The sequence below is a fragment of the Haliotis rubra genome, unplaced genomic scaffold, assembly GCF_003918875.1.
Source record: "Haliotis rubra isolate DU_JTF1 unplaced genomic scaffold, ASM391887v1 Scf709, whole genome shotgun sequence".
In the NCBI taxonomy this organism is placed as follows: domain Eukaryota; kingdom Metazoa; phylum Mollusca; class Gastropoda; order Lepetellida; family Haliotidae; genus Haliotis; species Haliotis rubra.
The window spans coordinates 25,493-46,831 of NW_025767423.1; the positions used below are offsets into that span (position 1 = coordinate 25,493).

Consider the following 21,339-nt stretch of genomic DNA (forward strand, 5'->3'; position numbering starts at 1 on the left):
TGGAGTACCTGGTGCTTTGTATCGTGAGGACTAGTTAGGATAATCTGCTTCATCTGAGGCTTGGAATGCCTGATTACAACGTCCTTAACAAAGTTGTCGTCAAAACGATCAAGACTCCTTGCCTCATGTTCAAGGTCTTGTAGGAAGTCCTCAAATTCTCAGAGTCTTTTTGCTTCCTACTGTACAACCTATCTAACCTATCATAAAATTTCACAGAATTTAGCTTGTACCTAGCAAGAAAGGCAGCTTTTACTTCCTCCCAAGAATCATCCTCAAAGTCTTTTGCCTCAAACCATTTAAAAGCATTGCCATCTAACCACTAACTGAAAGCTATTTTCTTGCCCTCATCAGTATAATTGTTCAGAGAGGTAAACTTTCCATAACATTTCAACCAAGCACTGGCCTTAGCTGATTCACTTCCATCAAATTTCTCAAGATTGATGTTACTAAGGGCAAATGTATTAGCCAATGTACAAACACTTCTGTCTAGTCTGTCTGGGTTATCGTCACAATACCGTGATAAGAAACTAGACTGACCCTCTTTCTTAACTTTAGTCACTCCACTCTCTTCATTGACATACAGCATTTTGAAATTAACAGTTGTGTCAACAGTAGACTCTCCAAAACAGTCTAACTCTTTCTGAGAAATAGGAGAAATAAAAGAAGCACCCCTTTCACTAATTGGAGATCTAACAACTCGCTCAGTTAAAGTAGCAAAACTTGGTGAGAATGCTGGCAAATCAATAGAAGCATGAGCATAGTTAATGGGAGTAGAAAACTTAACTACTGTACCCTTATCATCAGATGACATGACGCGATATAACACATAATTGGTACAAACAATAGTAACAAGATAGATAAATGTCAGATTCAGAGTCTCACAGAACACAAACTAAACAGTCAATGCACACTGAAGAAAGTTACTAATCACACAAGTAGGCTGCTGGGGGGTCTGTCCCGCTGAAACTGTCCAACACCAGGAAATCAATAACACTGTAGTGGTAGTGACCACACTGTCCTGGAATAAATAAGTCCCGGGGCCCACAGATTTAATGTTCACTGTCAGGCTCGGGAGAGGTCCTCACACGGTTGAAAGGCAAAATGCACCTATTTCAGTAAATCAGGACATAACCTACCATGAATGGCAACAGTCTCTTCCAGGTCCACATAGCACATGCCCATAGCAGGAGATGGAAACAGTTCACGTACCTCTCCTCATTAGTTGCAAGTCCAACAGAATCATAACTTTTCACACACCATGTAAAATTTGAGCACTGTACAGAGAACTTAAGGCAACTCCACCATCTGTTACCTGAGGGTGTCGGAGTGTTATACCCTTATTCCCTAGGCAAGCTGTCTAGTCACTCTGGTTCTGGGGATGATGTAGCTAAGATGAATAGTGAAAGATAAGTCCGGTATGGTGTTCAAGTCCATTTATTTTGGAATGAATTCTTTCACAAAGGTCCTCAAATATTTCCTAGCTTTCCTGGTTTACATGCAACACAGATTCACAAATCTCCTGGAAGAACTTGTTGGTTTCTTGCACAACTCCTAAAGTTACAATTTCATCTGAGCCATTCTCTCAATATACAGAGAGAACCTCTCAAGTCAACGGTGGGGCCCAGAATCTCTTTGGTTCCCCCCGAAAAGTGGGAAAAGTCATCTTTGACAATTTTAGGCTCCTCCCCCCGAAATAATGTCCTACCTCATACAAAAATGACTCATATCCAATCTTGATAATTAGTTACTTTCATTAGTCCCTTTCGGAGACTTTATTTGGTACCATCAATTTTTTCCAGTGATAAAATGACATTGCCAGTTATCCTTAAGCCATACATCAACCAAACCATGACATATCTAACTAATATCTCAGACTGGTAGATACTTAATCAAATCATTTCAGATCCTATGCATGCCCCTTTATTGACAAACTGACCAAACTGACCATCTGTATCCCAAATGTTCATCCACCCAATTTGTGTAGAAACACCAGTTTGAACGTTTCACCCTCATTTATGTCAATTCAGAGAAATTGTTATTCCCCCAACAAAAGTGAATCAACAACAGTTCGGTCAGCTTGGTCAATGCACTTTCCCAGCACATTCACCCTTCTTAACTTGACTTCAAATTTTCCTTAAATATTTATAAAATATATATAATGTTTTCAACTCTAAATATCCTGGTTATAGTACTATTATCCAAACTTTTTCCAGTGATTTTGGGAGGGATGCACATTAAACGTGAGCATTATATTTGAATAGTGCCATGTCATTACAAGTTGTGAGGAGATAATTTCAGTCTTCATGGAAGGTTTGTTAGGTAGTGTAACCAGTAACCATACTGAGTATACTACGCTGTGGATATACATGTTCGATAACTGTCATACAAGATAACTACAAGATAACACTGTTTCTTTGTTCGTTCTTAATTTTGTCAGGGCATTTATGTTTAAAACAGACTTTTTTTCGGTAAAATAGGTGCTGGAGTATGTTGCACGAATACAACGTCCGATTGTTGATACAGATGGAAGCCAATGGTCTTCACTTCTGTAACTAACCAAAGAGTAAAGTTCTTAACATGTTATATAGAGATCAAACCTTTCTTTCCTTCTTGCCTTCCGTGTTAGGTCTGGGTTTTTTTGTTCTGCACTTCATGTTGAGGTTCCTGTACCTATAATGATACAAGGTTAGTTTAACCCGGCTGGATGAAGTATAGCACCATGGTTTGGGCCGTCCTCACCATGGTAACGAATTGAGTATAAAAAGAAGCAATAACCTGAGTATACGATGCACATTTACCTAACAAGTTGAGAGAATAAAGGAGTATTTACCTGTCACGTTGAGTATACAGAGGAGTATTACCTGACATGTTGGGTATACAGAGGTGTATTTACCTGTCATGCTGTGTATATAGATAAATATTTACCCGAGGTTTTCCCCAGCTTACCATTCTCTCCGCTGCTGCCCTTGCATCTAAAACCAGAAATACAGAGTGTCAATGCGATATGAAGTCATGAACTGGCAGCATGTTTGGACATAGAGTGTTATGTTCGAGTTGAAAAACGTGTTGTTCAAATGAAAATTATGATTGATGGTGTACATGTTTTACAATTACACTGGAAATATTTCATTCACTATACACTAACGTTTCATGTAAATGCCAATTTCCAAGAGCAAACTAAAGACCGGCAAAGTGGCAAACGTACATGTGTTTATCTGAGAAAATGTCCACAGTAAGACCTATGAATAGTATGACCAGAAATTATTGAGAATTTTAGGAATATGTTTAATTGTATTTCTAGTATAAACAGTCTTGACCAGCTATCAAGTGCTTGGTTTCATTCAAGAGAGACAACTCCATTAATCATTTTTCATTAGTTTGTGAAGAGTTATCCCCCTTTGTTTACTTGCTAGCAGACGACATTTTCAGTGATCCTCAGTATGGATGATTTGGAGAAGAGAAAGTTGATTTTAGAGTATTATAACAAGGACATCAGATCAGCTAAAGTGATTTCAAGTAGAACAGGCATCCCTTTGTCTACTGTTTATCGTGTTTTCAAAAATATTGCAAATGGATATGGCATTGAGCACCAGGGAGGCGCAGGTAGGCCCAGAAAATTTACTGTCGGTGACAGGAGGCAGCTTGGTATTCTTGTTTCTAAAAACAAACGAAGGAGTTTAGAAAACTTAAGGCTGGATATGATTGATAGAGGAACTTTGGCTGTCTGTAAGGAGACAATGAGAACTGAGCTGCATGCAGTGGGTTGGCAGAAAAGTCGAGGAATTCCATTACCGATAATGAAACCTGAACAAAAGGAGCGAAGGTTGAACTGGTGCTTACACCATAGAAATTTTAACTGGGACAATGTGATTTTCTCAGATGAAAGTTCTTTGTGGCTGTTTCCTAATACACTGAAATTTTGGACCAAACAAACTGAAAAACCTTTGTATCAGCGTACAGCGTACAGTCAGCGTATCAAGTACAGTCCTAAATTTAACGTGTGGGGTGACATATCTATGTTAGGGGCAACGCCCCTCTGTGTATTTGAAGGAAATATGACCAGTGAGCGGTACACAGATATTCTAGAGGAACATTTACTTTCATCTGCTCACGTGTTCTATGGACATTTTTGGATTTTCCAGCAGGACAAAACATCGTTCAAAGCGTTCACAGGCCTGGTTTCGGACCCAAAATATGACATTATTAGGTTGGCCAAACTATAGCCCTGACTTAACTCCAATAGAAAATGTTTGGGGACTTATGAAGGAAAGTGTCAATAAGAGAAATCTGACAAATATTGCTGAAATGAAAGAAGAGGTGATCCGATATTGGACAGCATGGACCACGACTTTCTCACTTCTTTGATCAGTAATATGCCCCGCCCCATGAAGCCTGGATTGCTGCCCATGGTGACTTGACAAAATACTAACTGTTCACCTGTCTTTGAATCTAGAGTTATGTTCTGCTAATATTCACTCATTCACGTGAGTAATGAGTGAAAAATATAAGAAAATTACTATCTTTAAATTCTTAATAATTTCTGGTTGTACTGTACATCTGACAAATAGAAACATGTACTGCCTCGCTTATAACGTGGAGTTTGTACGTATAAGAAATACCTTTGAGTTGTCTCATATCCTTGTCCTTTTCCTCGAGCACCTTGTCCTTTTCCTCGATCACCTTGAGTAGGATTTGCATCTGTAATCAAGAATCATGTCATCATTTACACTAAGGAACTGGTTCACTCATAAATGGACACATTTTTTCATATTCTAATGGTGTCAGTCAATGACTTCTTTGGTTTTCTAAGTTTAGTTAAGTTAAGGTTTCTAAGTTTTTATAAGCTACTAAATGTCCTTACACTTGTGTTTCAACCTTTTGTAAATTACAGGTTTTCTTTGCCAAGATTTCCAAACCACTCAAGTCATTCATGCAGTATGTGTTAGATACATTTTGCAAATAACCAAGACGACAGGGTGAATATCGAATCAAACAGATTATATCGCCATTTCAGGTGACATGAGGTACTGACTGAAATAACTACAGTCACCTGGTAAATATATGCTGATGGGGGTGAGTTTTCATCATTAATATGGTGAGGTATTTGAAGTAGTACTTGCCTGTCTTTGTAGTTCTTCTCTTTCTTTCCGGTAATCTGAAGACAATGAGCGTAAGTTATCATTTGTTTCTGAGGATACCATACCTAACCCGTCCACAACCCTCTGATAGGGCAGCAGGAATTGCACACAATCTCATGTTAATGAACATAATTTTGATGACTGTAGGCATGTAAATCAACGGGATAATCAAATGCATTTTTGCTTACACATGTATATTCGTTTGATATAATTGTGTGTCTTTTTGTATTATGCATACCTTCAAATTGTTTTGCTTGTTTGACTTCAATATTCTGCATCTGTAACAACATTAGTAATATATGATATATGACGTTCATTTGTCAGGTAAGCTCATACATATGTCAAAATATAAATTTTACATAGTGAACATGTGGTTATAATTAAAAATATTCTTTGTCTTCGTTTGAATTACTTCAGTCAGCAACAGGGAGTCTGTTGTTAAAAGATGATATATTTTAGTGTGAATTGGGCTTTCTTTCTTTGAAGCCCCACTCAGCAATATTCGACTTATATGACAGAGATCGGTAATGAATAATGTCTGGAGCAGACAATCAAGTGATTAGCATGACGAGCATCGAACTCCACAAATAGGATATACGGACACGCATCATCCATGTGAGGTAGTCTGGCCATCCGATCTTGTTAACTGCCTCATATGACAAGCATCGGCACAGAATGCTTAAACAAATGTTGCTAACTTCAATCTTAAATAATGATAATGAAAACGATACTTGTGAAACCACAGACATGGCAGTAGGTTTAGGGTATTAATGGTGACAGCACTGGTTGAAAATATTGATGAATGAGTGAGTGAGTGAGTAAAGTATTACGATGTTTGTCGCACTTCAACTATCTATACAGCCTCCGTGGTGTAGTGGTTAGAGCTACCGCCCGGAGAGCGGTAGGTCGCAGGTTCGATCCCCAACCGCGTCATACCGAAAAACGTTAAAATATGGTTCTTGTTTGTCCCTGCCTGGTGCTCGGCGTTAATGGGTACAACAAGGACTGGTCGGCTCGGAGACAGTATAATGTGTCTGAGTGGGGTATTCATTCTTCACTGCGGCATGGTATCTCAGTGGGCTAGCACTATAAAACCAGCTTAAGTCTGGGCTAGTACAAGCAGGCGCACATACACATACACACGCATACACGTCGTCATATGAGCGAAATATTATCAAGCACGACGTTAAACCCAATTTCACCTCACCTCACCTCAACTATTTATACAACAGAGGAAGACAAGCAATAAGAATCGAATCCGTGCTTTGAGCTAATGCTTTGACCACTACCCCTACCTCCAATATGGTTCATGATTGAGTTGCTGAAGAGGGAAGGGAAACAATATTTGTTGTTGTATACATCAGATGAGATCGGTTCCCACTTATATGTATTTGAATATAGTTATTCTATATCACAAGCGTCCCAAATGCAATACAATCTGTAATGGTGGTGGCCGAAGGAATGTTTAACAAATCTCTTCCGATAGCCAAACAGTCAATACAAACTATAATTGCATGTTGGATCCTCTTCAAAATACAGGCGGTGGGGTAGCCTTGTGGTTAAAGCGTTGACTCGTCACGCTGAAGACCCGGGTTCGAATCCCCACATATCTACAATGTATGAAGCCCATTTCTGGTGTCCCCCGCCGTGATGTTGCTGGAATATTGCTAAAAGCGGCGTAAAACCAAACTCAGCTAGTCAGTCAGTCTTCAAAATACAATATGATGTTTTATTTCTTTACCTAAATGCCATCTATTCTCAGTCTTAAGAAAACCTGCCCTTTGTGTCATATCATTCTGAGCAATGACAATTATTTCCGAAACCACTCATGCAGTCATTCATGCAGGATTAGTTCCATACAGTGATGGTTAACTAGGATGATATGTTACATAATGGGTCAGACAGATTATATCGCCTCTTCAGGTGCCAGGAGGTAATGACTGATTTATGATGACATAACTCCTGTCACCTGGAGAGTACATGCTGATGGGGATGGCTTTTCATCATTAATTTGGTGGGGTATTTGAAGAAGTACTTGCCTTTCTTTGTAATTCTTCCTTTTCTCTCTGTTCATCTGAAGACAATGAGAGTGCATTATCATTTGTATCGAAGAGTTTATTATTTTCTAAGCCACGAGAGCAGCACGAATTGCACAAAGCTCGTGTCAATGAGAAAAATAACCATAAAACATTTTTGCTAACACATGTGTATTCGTTTGTTATTATTTTATGTGTTTGTATTGTATTTTGCATACCTTCAAATTGGAGTTTTTGTTTTGCTTGCTCGGCTTCAATTTTCTGCATCTGTAACAACATTAGTAATATATGATATATGACGTTCATTTGTCAGGTAAGCTCATACATATGTCAAAATATAAATCTTACATAGTGAACATGTGGTTATAATTAAAAATATTCTTTGTCTTCGTTTGAATTACTTCAGTCAGCAACAGGGAGTCTGTTGTTAAAAGATGATATATTTTAGATTAGATTGTGCTTTCTTTGATTGACGCCACACTCAGCGATATTCGACTTATATGACAGAGATCGGTAATGAATAATGTTTGGAGCAGACAATCAAGTGATTAGCATGACGAGCATCGATCTCCACAAATAGGATATACGGACACGCATCATCCATGTGAGGTAGTCTGGCCATCCGATCTTGTTAACTGCCTCATATGACAAGCATCGGCACAGAATGTTTAAACAAATGTTGCTAACTTCAATCTTAAATAATGATAATGAAAACGATACTTGTGAAACCACAGACATGGCAGTAGGTATAGGGTATTAATGGTGACAGCACTGGTTGACAACAGTGATGAATAAGTGAGTGAGTAAGTAAAGTATTACGATGTTTGGCCAATTTCAACTATTTATACCGCCTCCGTGGTGTAGTAGTTAGAACGTCCGCCCGGAGAGCGGAAGGTCGCGGGTTCGATCCCCAACCGCGTCATACCAAAAGACATTAAAATATGGTACTTGTTGGTCCCTGCCTGGTGCTCGGCATCAATGGGTACAACAAGGACTGGTCGGCTCGGAGACAGTAATGTGTCTGAGTGGGGTATTTATTCTCCACTGCGGCATGGTATATCAGTGGGCTAGCACTATAAAACCAGCTTAAGTCTGAGCTAATACTTTGGGCTAATGCTTTGACCACTACCCCCCTCCTCCAATATGATTCATGAGTGAGTTGCTGAAGAGGGAAGGGAAACAATATTTGTGGTTGTATACATCAGATTAGATCGGTTCCCACTTATATGTATTTGAATATAGTTATTCTATATCACAAGCGTCCCAAATGCAATACAATCTGTAATGGTGGTGGCCGAAGGAATGTTTAACAAATCTCTTCCGATAGCCAAACAGTCAATACAAAATATAATTGCATGTTGGATCCTCTTCAAAATACAATATGGTGTTCTATTTCTTTACCTAAATGCCATCTATTCTCAGTCTTAAGAAAACCTGCCCTGCCCATTCTGAGCAATGACAATCATTTTCGAAACCACTCATGCAGTCATTCATGCAGGATTAGTTCCATACATTGATGGCTAACAACGATGATATGTCACATAATGGGTCAGACAGATTATATCGCCTCTTCAGGTGCCAGGAGGTAACGACTGATTTGTGTGACATAACCCCTGACACCTGGAGAGTACATGCAGATGGGATGACTTTTCATCATTAATTTGGTGGGGTATTTGGAGAAGTACTTGCCTTTCTTTGTAATTTTTCCTTTGCTCTCTGTTCATCTGAAGACAATGAGAGCGTATTATCATTTGTATCGAAGAGTTTATTATTTTCTAAGCTGCGACAGCAGCACGAATTGTACAAAAGCTCGTGTGAATGAGAAACATAACCACAAAACATTTTTGCTAACACATGTGTATTCGTTTGTTATTATTTTATGTGTTTTTATTGCATTTTGCATACCTTCAATTTGTTTTGCTTGCTCGGCTTCAATTTTCTCCATCTGTAACAACGTTTGTATTATGTGATATTTGGCATTTATTTGCAAACCAATAAAAAACATCCACCTCTAACTTATGTCAAAATACAAATCTTACATAATACACGAGTGACTATTATCAGAAATATTCTTTGACTTGAAATACACAATGCCAGTTTAGAAAGTGGTCAAATGTAACATATGTTTTATTTGGGATTACACTTTCTGAGTAAAGTACAGATTCTAGTACTTTTTTGGAGTTGGGTCCCATCCGGGATTCGAACCCACACCCTCAGAGTCAGGCACCTAATCGCCAGCACACAAAGTCATGCGCCTAGACCGCTCAGCCATCGCGGCATCCACAGCCGCGGTGGCTGAGCTGTCTATGTGCGATTAGGTGCCTGACTCTGAGGGAGAGGGTTCGAATCCCAACCCCCCAAAAAAGTACTAGAATCTGTACTTTACTGAGAAAGTGTATTCCCAAATATAACAAATGTTACATTCTTTGACTTCGCGTGAATTACTTTTCAACGACAGGGGGTCTATCGTTAAAATGATATCTTTTCATAAATTGTTTGGATTGTGCTTTCTTTCTTTGACGCCCCACACGACTTACATGATAGCGATCGGTAAAGAATAAAGTCTGGACCAGACAGTCCTGTGATTAGGATGACGAGCAGCGATCTCCACAAATGGGACACACTGACACGCAGCATCCAAGTCTGACCATCCGATCTCGTTAATTGCCTCATATAACAAGCATATATAGTTATTCTATATCACAAGCTTCATCATAATGGAGCGAAAATGCAATAAAACCTATTGGTGTTGGCTAAGTGAATTTTCAAAACAATCGGGTTCAATAGTTGAACATTTAATGCAAAAGTAGTTGCACATTGTCCTCAATACGTTAGTTGTACACTTTAGTAAGGAGACAACGTGAAACAGTCATTGTTGAACATACAATTCACATCTGTACAGATCTGTGGAGTTTACCTACATGTAGATTGAGGTTCCCTTTTCTATAGAGATATAAAACTAAATACACAGGTCCATGGTAGAAGATGATAACACAGGCAGCCTCCAGCCAATAACCACAGGAGCTACATACAAGTACAGAGATTTACACATTCAGAATATTACACATTTGAACTGATCGTTTCTAAACGAAATATGTTGACATATAAAATGACACTTTCAAAATAAGAGCATCAACTTCTGAAGTGAGATGAGATAAAAAGACGATTAGATAGCCATGGGAATATAAAACACATCTTGTTACCAAACCGTGTATTTGGTTGAACTTTTTGGTTTGTCGTTATTCGATAAAAGAGTTTGATGGAGGTAGCACATTACATGTATTATTATTTTTATTATTATTCATTCAAAATCAGTAGATACAAATAACAAACTACAAAATGCAACAGAACTAGTACACAATAAGACAAATTCATATGGGTAAGCATTACACATACAGGAAATTGTATTTTTTAAAAAGTCATGCCAGAAATGCTTGGAAAATGCTTTTTGGCAATCATTTGATAATGGTTGATATTTCAGATTCAAAACTCATATATAATCATTCATACCACCTAGGCTTAATATATATGGCATATGAGTAATCACGATGTACCATTACCATTACTCATATAATATCGAAAAAATCCATGGTAGAAACACTTCAAAGAAACAAAATATACTGTGACCCACCTGGCAGGCAGACAGGGTGACAGCGTTATGTAACGCACGGGCAGTGTATGTCAGGGACCGTCTCAAAATATCAAGTGTCAGTATCACTGCTGGTGAGGTGATGAAATTGCAACAGGTGCAACTCGGCTGACGTTAATGCCGTCCCGCAGACGGTATTCGTCCTCGATTTTGAGAACACGATCTTCAGCCTTTTGCTACACTTCTGGGGTAATTCTCGCAAAAGAAGCATACACAAGCTCTTGAACATCTTAAGGCTTGAATGTGGTATTACTGCGAGCAATAAAGTTCTTACAGTTATCCCAGATCGGCTCGATGGGATTGAGCTCACAGTGCCGTACTGGTGTACGCGGAACTATGTGGCCTTGTTTTGCAGCTAGTACGATATTGCTCATGGTGGGTGTGATGGTACCAGGGACACGCAGGTTATGGTAACTGGCGTTATCCAAAATGATAACGTTTGGTTCGTCCAGCTGCGGAACCAATCCAAAAATATTTGCCCATGCATTTCGCTATGGTAATCACCATCAGATTTCTTGGCCTCAGAAACAAAGTCACAACCCCCAGTCAGTCCCTTGCTACGGGTACCAGCAGACAAGATGATCAGGCGTCTACCTTTGCCTGATGGTAACACTGGTGCCTTTGAACAATAAGTGAAGGAAGTCACATCCGATCGGTTGAGTGATTTTATTACACCAGGTTTCATCAAGGTGTATAACTTGAAACCCCAATTTGCGGTATTATTCAACTGATCCCATGGACAGGACTGAGTACTTTTCTCTAAACACAGCTCTGTCATCTCCCCTTTTGCTGTACCTGAACCCCATTTCTACCACAGCTACAATAAGTATTGTTTTCGAGACATTTATTGTATCTTTGATCTCATCTTGTATTTTAGCACACGTCGGTGGGATTTTGCGTTCATATAGTTTATAAACTGCACGGCGTATGACACCCTTATCAAAGCTATCCAGTTTGTGTTTCCTACCTGATTTTGACACGACCCCTAAGGTAACTGATTTGTTTACAACTTTGTAAACCTGACTATATGTCAAATTAGGGGTTAACACATTCTATAGTAAACCCTGTCATAGCTGACGAGAGGTTTACCCCTTTGTTTCTCCAGTATAAAATACTGGTATACATTTGAAATAAATTTTTCTGCAGAGATATCAAGACTCATGTTGCCAGTTCAGTGCTCATACACGAAGTGAAACTTCTATGGGTGAACAAGATTATCTATGCGATTTGAATTAAGACTTTTTTACTTAATTATTTTGAATATAACTACCACAAGAGTTCCATCTTTTTCACAAATAGATGTTAAAAAAACCCAAAGCTTTTTACAATCATTAATGTAATTCAATTAGTTGAGTCTATTGGAATAATTATAGTCTGTATTTCAAAAATATAGTTTGTACTTAGAATATACTAAGCAGCAAAAGAACAGTCAGTTTGGGGTTTCCTTCGCAGAAACGGATAACTGTTAACTCATTTAATGTTTGGTTGAATATTTTTGACAACATTTTCAACTTTACCTGAGCAAAGACATTCCTTCCAAAACAAGAATGGAACCCAGGAAACGGTCTCAAAAACGCAAACTGATCTCGGACATGGTACGATGTTCTCCATGTTTTTCATGCAACTCATGCTGCACGTGCTGTTCACAAGGACCAGCCCTATAAAATGCACCCCCAAATCTGGTTGAAGCATTCATCTTACAACGTCAGTAGGATGCCGCGACTCACGACAGTTCAGAGGAACCAGGCGCTAGGAAGACTTGAAGCTGGCCACACTGCACAAGCCGTTGCCAGTCACCTCCGGGTCAACGTTCTGACCATTTACAGGCTGCAGCATCATTTCTGGGCCACCAACACAACAAATGATCGCCCCCCTTACTGGCAGACCAAGGGTGACCACAAGACGACAAGACCGCCATGTTGTGCGACATGCTGTACAGAATCCCTTCATGCAGGCATCCGAAACAGCACGCCAGACAGTGGGAACACACGAAAGACCAATCAGTACTGATACAGTACGCCGACGTCTTAACAGCGGGAACCTCCATTGCCGAAGACCTTACCGTGGACCTATCCTCACTCCTCGTCATCGGCGTGAACGTCTACAGTTTGCCCTACAACGCCAAAACTGGCGATACAGGCAATGGAGAACTGTTCTGTTCACAGATGAGAGTCGGTACTGCCTATCCACTGCAGATGGCAGAACAAGAATATGGCAACGACGTGGCCAGTGCTACTCAGACCAGTGTGTTATGGAAAGAGACTCATGGGGAGGTGCAAGCATCATATGCATCGTATGGGGTGGAATAGGCCTGAACCAGAGAGTGGGTCCTGTTGTGTTCCAGAACCTTGGTCAAGAGAGAGGAGGCTACATCAGCCAAGCCCCCAGACCCCACGTCATACCACATTTCGCACGTCACCGGAACAACATTTTCCAGCATGATAACGCCAGGGCCCATACTGCCAGAGCTACACGGGAATTCCTACAGCAGAACGGTGTCAACATTATGCAGTGGCGAGCCCTAAGTCCTGATTTAAACCAAGTTGAACATCTTAGGGATGAAATACAGAGGAGACTGAATAATGTCATACCAAGGCCGAACAAAGCCGATTTATTGCGCCAGACCTTTCTAAGAGTGTGGTTCCAGATGCCAATGGCCTTCATCAATCGATTGGTGCACTACAATCAAAGACGCTGTACTGCAGTTATTGCCGCTCGTGGTGGTCACACTAGATACTGAAGTCAAGGGTCTGAATGGACTGCAAACGTTCACGTAATGTCTTGAAATTGTGCTGAGTTATTCATTGATATGTGTTAAGATATTGTACACTAAAAATGTTTTTGATCCGCTTATTATGTCCATTTCTGTAATGATTTGATTACATCTAATTTTGAATTCGTACTGACGTTTGTTTTGCTGTTGAGTATACTTACGAATGTTGTTAAAACGTCAAAATTCCTCCTATGAAGTCACCCCTCTCAAGTGCATTTTTTATCTCGGGTTTAATATCCAACTGGGCAGAGTCGTACATGTATTACATATGTGCTTTAATCAAATTCATCATATTGATATTGAAGCCAAAAAGCATTTTCCAAGCATTTCCGGCATTACTTCTTTTTTAGTATTACACTGGGAATATATGCAATAGTGATGACTATTCTCTGTCAAATTGTGATATTTTTTTCTATTATTATCGCCAATAAACTTTTTGATCTTGAAAATATCTCCGAATATTTTTTACAAATGTATTTTTTAATACCTGATAGTAGTGTAACCGCCGCTCTGGCGGGATTTCCAAGATGGCAGTACTTCCAGTTTATGCCAGAGGTTTCAAGATGGCGTCACTTCCGGTATCGGTATGCGCGCGTCTCCAAGATGGCGTCACTTCCGGTTCCGATGTGCGTACGCCTTCCAAGAGCGCGTCACGTCCGTTTCCGGTGGGGATCTCGCAAGCGTTGACGTCCTTTTTCAAGATGGCAATGACGGCCAGGACGGGAACAAGCGGGACGGAATGGAATGGAACGGTCGAGTAAGGGGGAAGGAAAGGGAAAGGAAAAGAGAAGGAAGGAAAGGGGGGACAAGGAAAAGGGGGAGTGGTGAGACAGAAACGAGGGCTGGTCGAGAAAAAAGGTTGGGTGGCAGCGTTGCAATCTCCCGCCTGCCCGACCGTCTGGGACGGTCTGTTTTGCGACTGGACAGTCAGTTTTAAGAAGTTGCACGTCCGATGGTCTGGCTTTTAAATCAGTGTAATTTTGTAATGTAACCTAACAAATTAAGATCAAAGTTTCTTCCCTGACATAAAAACTGTGTTTCTTTACTCATTCGTCATTGGCCAAGTGATCGAAATTATCCGGTCAGAGCCTGTTTTAGATCTAGGCCTGTACTCATAACAGTGCATTACTGAGTATGCTCTAGACATGCGATGCCTATATCGGTGTAAGGAGCTCTGGTTGAAGTTTACAGCATGGTGACGTACAGGCATGCTTTCCTTATTGTTTGATTATCAGCTTGACCTTTTGCCAATCAAAGCCACGGAAGTTGTGGGCCATGACCAACATGGCTTCATCGTCAATGGTGGGGCCAATGTTCTCGTCGTCCTCGTCTTGTTCGCCTTGTTCGTTTTGTTGTGCTACATCCTCCTCCTCGGGTTCTGGAAAGGAGGAGGAGGAGGGTTTGGGTCGTTTGGAGGCAGGACATGACTGGCATGATGCCTTACGTTTTCTTTGGTTTCTTTTCAGCCAGACGCATCAGCCCATGTCCTTCAAAGTCGTCGGTCCTCAAAACACTTTGATGCGGCTAGGGCCTTCCCCTTTTTTACGCCAGGGACATTTTTCCCACAATTGATCCGAAGCCTGGGAGATACATTCGCCTCACCCCAGATGCACGACACACAAGTTGGGAACATGAATGCCTTGTTCTTGAGTACTTTCAAAATCAAAGAAGACGAACTGCCGTTGTTGCCGTTCTTTGGCTTCATCCTTTTTTTTCACAGTCTTCATTTTGTTTCGCGGGTTGAAGGACAGTCATGTAGCACTTGTGGTTGGGTTCCAAGGGTTCTTTGCAGATCTTACAGTTCTGATTCTTGTGAATGTGGAGTTGACGACATAAGCCCTGGGCTGCTTTCAACTGCGCTGGACTGTGGCTATCACAAAGCCTTTTCCATTCCTTCGTCCATGCCTGGGTGACTGGATCGGGTTTCTGGGCATACCAACCGGCAACCACCAGAGCACGAGCAAAGCAGAGTTGATCCTCGTCATTCTTGATTTAAATGATACACTTCTTATTTTCTAGAAAAGTGTTCAACCCGATGTGGTGTCTTGCTCGTCCATGTCCCAGGCCTAGACGATCCGGATCTTCTAGATGCAGGAAGAATAGGTTCATGGTGTCATCGATATGCAAGTCCTGGTTGCTTTGCTGCACTTTTTCCACTTCGGCCAAGATGTCTTCCGCCTCGAGGCCCTTTCGAAACTCGATGGAGATGGAGGATTCCAGGGCTGGATGCTCAATAACCAATCCCATGTTATCCCCATCCTCGCCGTTCACTGCGTGTCTCAGGTCGCACAAGATGGCCTCAAACTTCTCGGAGCACGACGGGTAGATCTTCCGGTTGTTGACGCTGCAACCAAGCGTCATTGAACGTCAACTTATACCGATTAGTGTTGCCCCGGAACTTCTTGCGGGAGACGAGAGACACCGGCTCCAACTGGTAGGCCACAGGTGCCTCTTCTTCAAGTTCTTCTTCTACTTCAACGTCCATGCGTGGAGACGGCATGGTCAAGAACTGACAAGACTCATGGGTTTTGCCCCAAGGTCTTTCCCAGGAGAGCTCATCCACTCCCGTCACCCTATAACGTCATGGGTTTTTCCTATGGGTTTTTCCCATGGGTTTTTCACAGGAGAGCTCAGCCCATCCAAGGTCATGGGTTACAAAGCTTGAACACCCCATGCCATCCCATCCCATCCCCCCCTCCCCTCCACACACACCCACACCCACACACCCACACATCCACACACCCACACACCCTTTTCTCTAGACCTTCCCTCGTTTCTCTCTCACCACTCTCCCTTTCCTTCCTTCCCTTTTCCTTTCCCTTTCCTTCCCATTCCTTCCCCCTTACTCGACCGTTCCGTTCTGTTCGATCCGCTCGTTCCTGTCCTGGCCGTCATCGCCATCTTGGAAATGGACGTCGACACTTGCGAGATCCCGCCGCCATCTTGGATCACGTACCCGGAACCGGAGGCGCGCGCATATCGGAACCGGAAGTGACGCCATCTTGAAACTTCTGCCGTAAACCGGAAGTGCCACCATCTTGGAAATCCCGCCAGAGCGGCGGGTTACACTCCCCTTGAGACATGGATGTATTTTTACCAGCAAATAGTATATGGCTCATTAGGTCGGTATTATTTCGCCAATTAAGACTGTACATTTTTCAGGATAACATTTTATGATGATTTATGTCCAATATACTCTTTCAATTTCAAACAGAAAGTGTTCACACGTTCACATCCTCAATAAACCTGCATCACATGTTCTGACATTAAATGAGCAAAGTTCATCATCCACTAATTTCATTCTCAGTAATTATTTTTTGTGTATAGACAATATTGTGGATAATTTAAACTGGAAGTCAATCAATTTAGTACCTCTTTTATACATCTTTTTTTTGAAAATATATTCCCATGGGATTGCAATATTTAAGATACTTTGCCATTTTTACATGTGTTTTGCACATCATGTAACGTTGTAACGTCACTCATCTGAGCAGCAGGACTTCACTTTCCAACACTACTTGGTGCATGTTATACTAGCCAGGTTCGTGTAAATGTTGATCAAATCAGGTGTAATAGTCTTACCAATCTGTACAGCTCTGCAATGCGCTCCTTTTCAGCTACAGCAAATTGAAATAAAATAATATTAACAAATACATATAAAATGCGACAAATTATTTTCCTTGTATTTTTTATGTACACTCTCTCAGGTTATCATCCTTGGTGAAGCAACTTACATATATTTCATAGTCAGTTTCCGTCTAATTCGTGCGACTATTTACATAGATTATAGATCAGTATCTTTGCATTGTTCTTACCTTTTACATTAGTAACATATCTTTCCAGATGCTGCATCAGGTCCTGCACCTGTAATTAAAACAAGGATATGTCCGAAAGACAATAGTGTCTGAATGTCTGGAAAATACAAAATATGAGGGGTGTCCCAAAAGTAGTGGGCCTTACTATATTCTCGATCTCCAATGTTAGAAAAGCTTCCATTTTGTTTTGAAGGAATCATAAGAAAAGCCATATCCACAATTTCACATATGTTGGTAAAGTGGTGAACGAGACATTAGTCATCACAGCACATTGGGGTATAATAATTCCTGAAGTTTGTGATGCATTTATTGCAGATTTTGCGGTTTTTTGGGGTACCAAGATAAAGAGTCAAACAAAATGGGGATCGTGAGGCTGGAACATGGCAGACACAATTTGCTTGAGGTTGACAGATAATGTGTAGAAAATAAAACCTAAAAACAGTTGCATTTGTATCATTTTAAAGGTGAGGCCCACTATTTTTGGGACACCCCTCGTACACTATATTTTGTCAAATGGTCAGACGTTGCAGAAGGGTTAGTCTCATTAAACTGAGATATCACTTATGCTTGCCAGATATTCTTCCCTTACTCGCACCGAGGTGGTTAGAACCCTACACCCTGATTGGTTGTACAGAAAGGTTCCCTGACACAACCTGTTTGCATAGGTGTCCTCAGATCTCTGTTGAATATGTCATTGTCATGACACCACAACATGAACCCTTATTGTATTATTTTCTTCGGCTATGTTTAGGCACACTTCTAACCTTTGCTAAATATTTTTTAACAATACATACATATAACTGTTGATGTAGGTACCTGTTTTTTCAGTGTATTCGATGTATCTGCAAATTAAAATAAAACACATGAAGCATCCTTTCAATAAACGCTATACTTTTACTCTTGAGGAGGGTCCTCATCTTTGATAACACTATGAGTACGTGGAAAGACTGAATCGCTAAACATTTGAGAAAATGGTCAAAATAGTGTCACCCGAGATGTGTATGTAGAGTATCTACAGACGGGTATGTATACCTTTATGTTCAAGAGCTATTGCACATATCTCCATGTGAGCCTAATGCAAAGACCTTCATGTGTGGTGACAGATGTTGCTGGCATAAGTGTGGCTGAAGTAGTAGGGGTAGTTACAGACTTCGACAATAGTGTCCTCGAGCTGTCACGTTTACATGGACCATGATTTAACTTGTCAATAGCCAGTACACCGTGACTATAACAAGTGGACCGTGATCTAACTTGTCAATGGCCAGAACACCGTGACGATAACCAGTAGACCGTGACCTAACTTGTCACTGGCCAGAACACCGCGACGATAACCAGTGGAACGTGATCTAACTTGTCAATGGCCAGAACACCGTGACGATAACCAGTAGACCGTGACCTTACTTGTCACTGGCCAGAACATCGCGACGATATCAAGTGAATCGTGATCTAACTTGTCACTGGCTAGAACACCGCGACGATAACCAGTGGACCATGATCTAGCTTGTCACTGGCCAGAACACCGTGATGATAACCAGAGGAGTGCAACCTAACTTCTCACTGGCCAAAATACCGCGACTATAAGCACTGGAAAAAGGCCTAACTTGTCACAGGCCAGAACACCGCGACAGTAGCCAGTGGACCGCGATCTAACTTCTCACTGGCCAGAACACCGTGACGATATCCAGTGGATCGTGATCTAACTTCTCACTGGCCAAAATACCGCGACTATAATCACTGGAAAAAGGCCTAACTTGTCACTGGCCAGAACTACGCGACAGTAGCCAGTGGACCGCGATCTAACTTCTCACTGGCCAGAACACCGTGACGATATCCAGTGGATCGTGATCTAACTTGTTACTGGCCAGAACACAGTGATTATAAACAGAGGACTGCGAACTAACTTCTCACTGGCCAGAACACCGCAAAGATTACCAGTGGAATGTGACCTAATTTCTCACAGGTCAGAACACCGCGATGGTAACAAGTGGACGGTGATCTAACTTCTCACTGGCCAGAACACCCCAACGATAATCAGTGGACCGTGATGTAACTTGCCACAGGCCAGAACACCATGACAATGTACAGTGGATCGAGATCTAACTTGTCACTGGCCAGAACACCGTGACAATAACCAGAAGAACGTGACCTAAACTCTTACTGGCCAGAACAACGCGACGATATCAAGTGGATCATGATCTAACTTCTCACTGGCCATAACACCCCGACGACAACCAGTGGATCGTGAACTAACTTGTCAATGGCCAGAACACCGCGACGATATAAAGCGGATCGTCATCTAAGTTGTCACTGGCCAGAACAAAGTGACGATAACAAGTGGACTGTGATCTAACTTGTCACTGGCTAGAACATCGCGACGATAACCACTGGATCGTGATCTAACTTGTCACTGGCCAGAACACCGTGAGATAGAGATAGATTATCTTTATTTCCTCCAAAAATATGAAGATTGTTTCATGTTACAACAAAGTGTCAAGTTGAATATACAATGACTCAGTAGACAGTTAATTGTGCAGATATTTTAGAATGACAGACTGACATAAACTCAGCCACTAATAACATAACTTCCACCCATTCTGTCGCATTTAAGTTACCAAGTGTTGTACAAGATCCACCAAGTAAATCAGCAATTATTACATCGTCATCATTTTCCCAAAAGTCAACAAAATCAGATATTGATATAATATCACAAATCCTTTCAAACATATCATTTCTCAAATCATTAAGATGTGTACAGGACATAATAACATGTTTAACAATATCAGAAGCTACTATTCCACATATACACTCTCTGGATTCAATCTTTTACAGCCAATGTGAATAATATGAGAGAGTTTGTAAAATTTAGGCTTTTTAATCAAGGCTAGTTCCCACAGTCTACTTGGATTAAAAGGCTCTCGGATAAGGCAATATCTGGAGAGATCCTCTCTCACTGCTATCTGATGACACAACAGACTCTCGTAAGCATCACAGATTCTGGATTTAACAATATCATTCCATTTTGCTTTAGTACATATAACCCCTGTTGTGGTGTATGTATTAACAGTGTCAAACAAGCCATACTTGTTTACGAGCTTAACCATGTACAGGATAGGTGATGGGGATTTACCAATGGTAGTCATACATCTGGATTCAAATAGACGATGAAGAAATAATTGTTTAACAACATAGGCATCATTTAGACGGCAGATTCTACCAAACATAATCAAACAAGATTTTTTTATATACCCTTGAATTGGCAGTAGGCCCAGGGTATCTAGAACCACAGGAGAAGCAGTGCGTTTAGGCAGACCTTGTACCTTTCTACAGAAATACCTTTGTGTTAACTCCAACATGTCCAATTCTTTTGACGTTAAGCTGCTCCAGACAGTACAACCATATAAAGCACATGGTAAAATGACATTGTTCCATATACGACAAGCACAAATAGGATTGAGTGAACCATAGCACAAGCCAAGGTCATGATACATATTAACCAGTTTACGTGCTTTTTCACATGATGACATTGTTCTATCATACGATTTATTACATGAAGACAACTGAACTCCAGCGTACGTAACCGATTGCATGAGAGGGATGGCCACAGAACCAAGATACAGACTAACTGGTGTAAGATATCTGTCTGTATTGAATACAAGCAAGGCACTTTTACTGACGTTATACTTCAATTTCCACTTCAAACCATAATCGTACACAGCTTCTAGAAGAGTCTGAGAGTTATGTGGATTGCTGGAGGTTAAAGTAGTATCATCAGCAAGAAGAATACCTGGACAGTGTCCCCATGGAAGCTTGAGACCTAGACCCGACTTATCTAAACTCTGCATTAGATCGTTGATGTACAGGCTGAATAGCCAAGCGGAAATGACTCGCCCCTGTCCTACACCTTGACTGATTTTAAAGCTATCTGACA

The 21,339-nt window shown here is 40.9% G+C and overlaps 1 protein-coding gene across 7 annotated transcripts in view; it reads right to left on the reverse strand.

The window, feature by feature from the left end:
- Positions 1 to 2,184: 2,184 nt before the first annotated feature.
- Positions 2,185 to 21,339, reverse strand: part of LOC124259067 (mRNA export factor GLE1-like) — a 447,176-nt gene continuing 428,021 nt past the window's right edge. The window contains exons 2-10 of one of the 7 annotated variants that reach the window (XM_046693153.1): positions 17,412 to 17,460; positions 17,179 to 17,213; positions 7,393 to 7,441; positions 7,178 to 7,212; positions 5,377 to 5,416; positions 5,121 to 5,155; positions 4,620 to 4,698; positions 2,947 to 2,972; positions 2,185 to 2,670 (exon numbers count right to left, since the gene is read on the reverse strand). In XM_046693153.1, the coding sequence (XP_046549109.1) occupies positions 2,623 to 2,670; positions 2,947 to 2,972; positions 4,620 to 4,698; positions 5,121 to 5,155; positions 5,377 to 5,416; positions 7,178 to 7,212; positions 7,393 to 7,441; positions 17,179 to 17,213; positions 17,412 to 17,460 (396 nt within the window). In that variant the 3' untranslated portion in view covers positions 2,185 to 2,622. The other 6 variants (XM_046693156.1, XM_046693158.1, XM_046693154.1 and 3 more) reach the window with 6 other exon arrangements.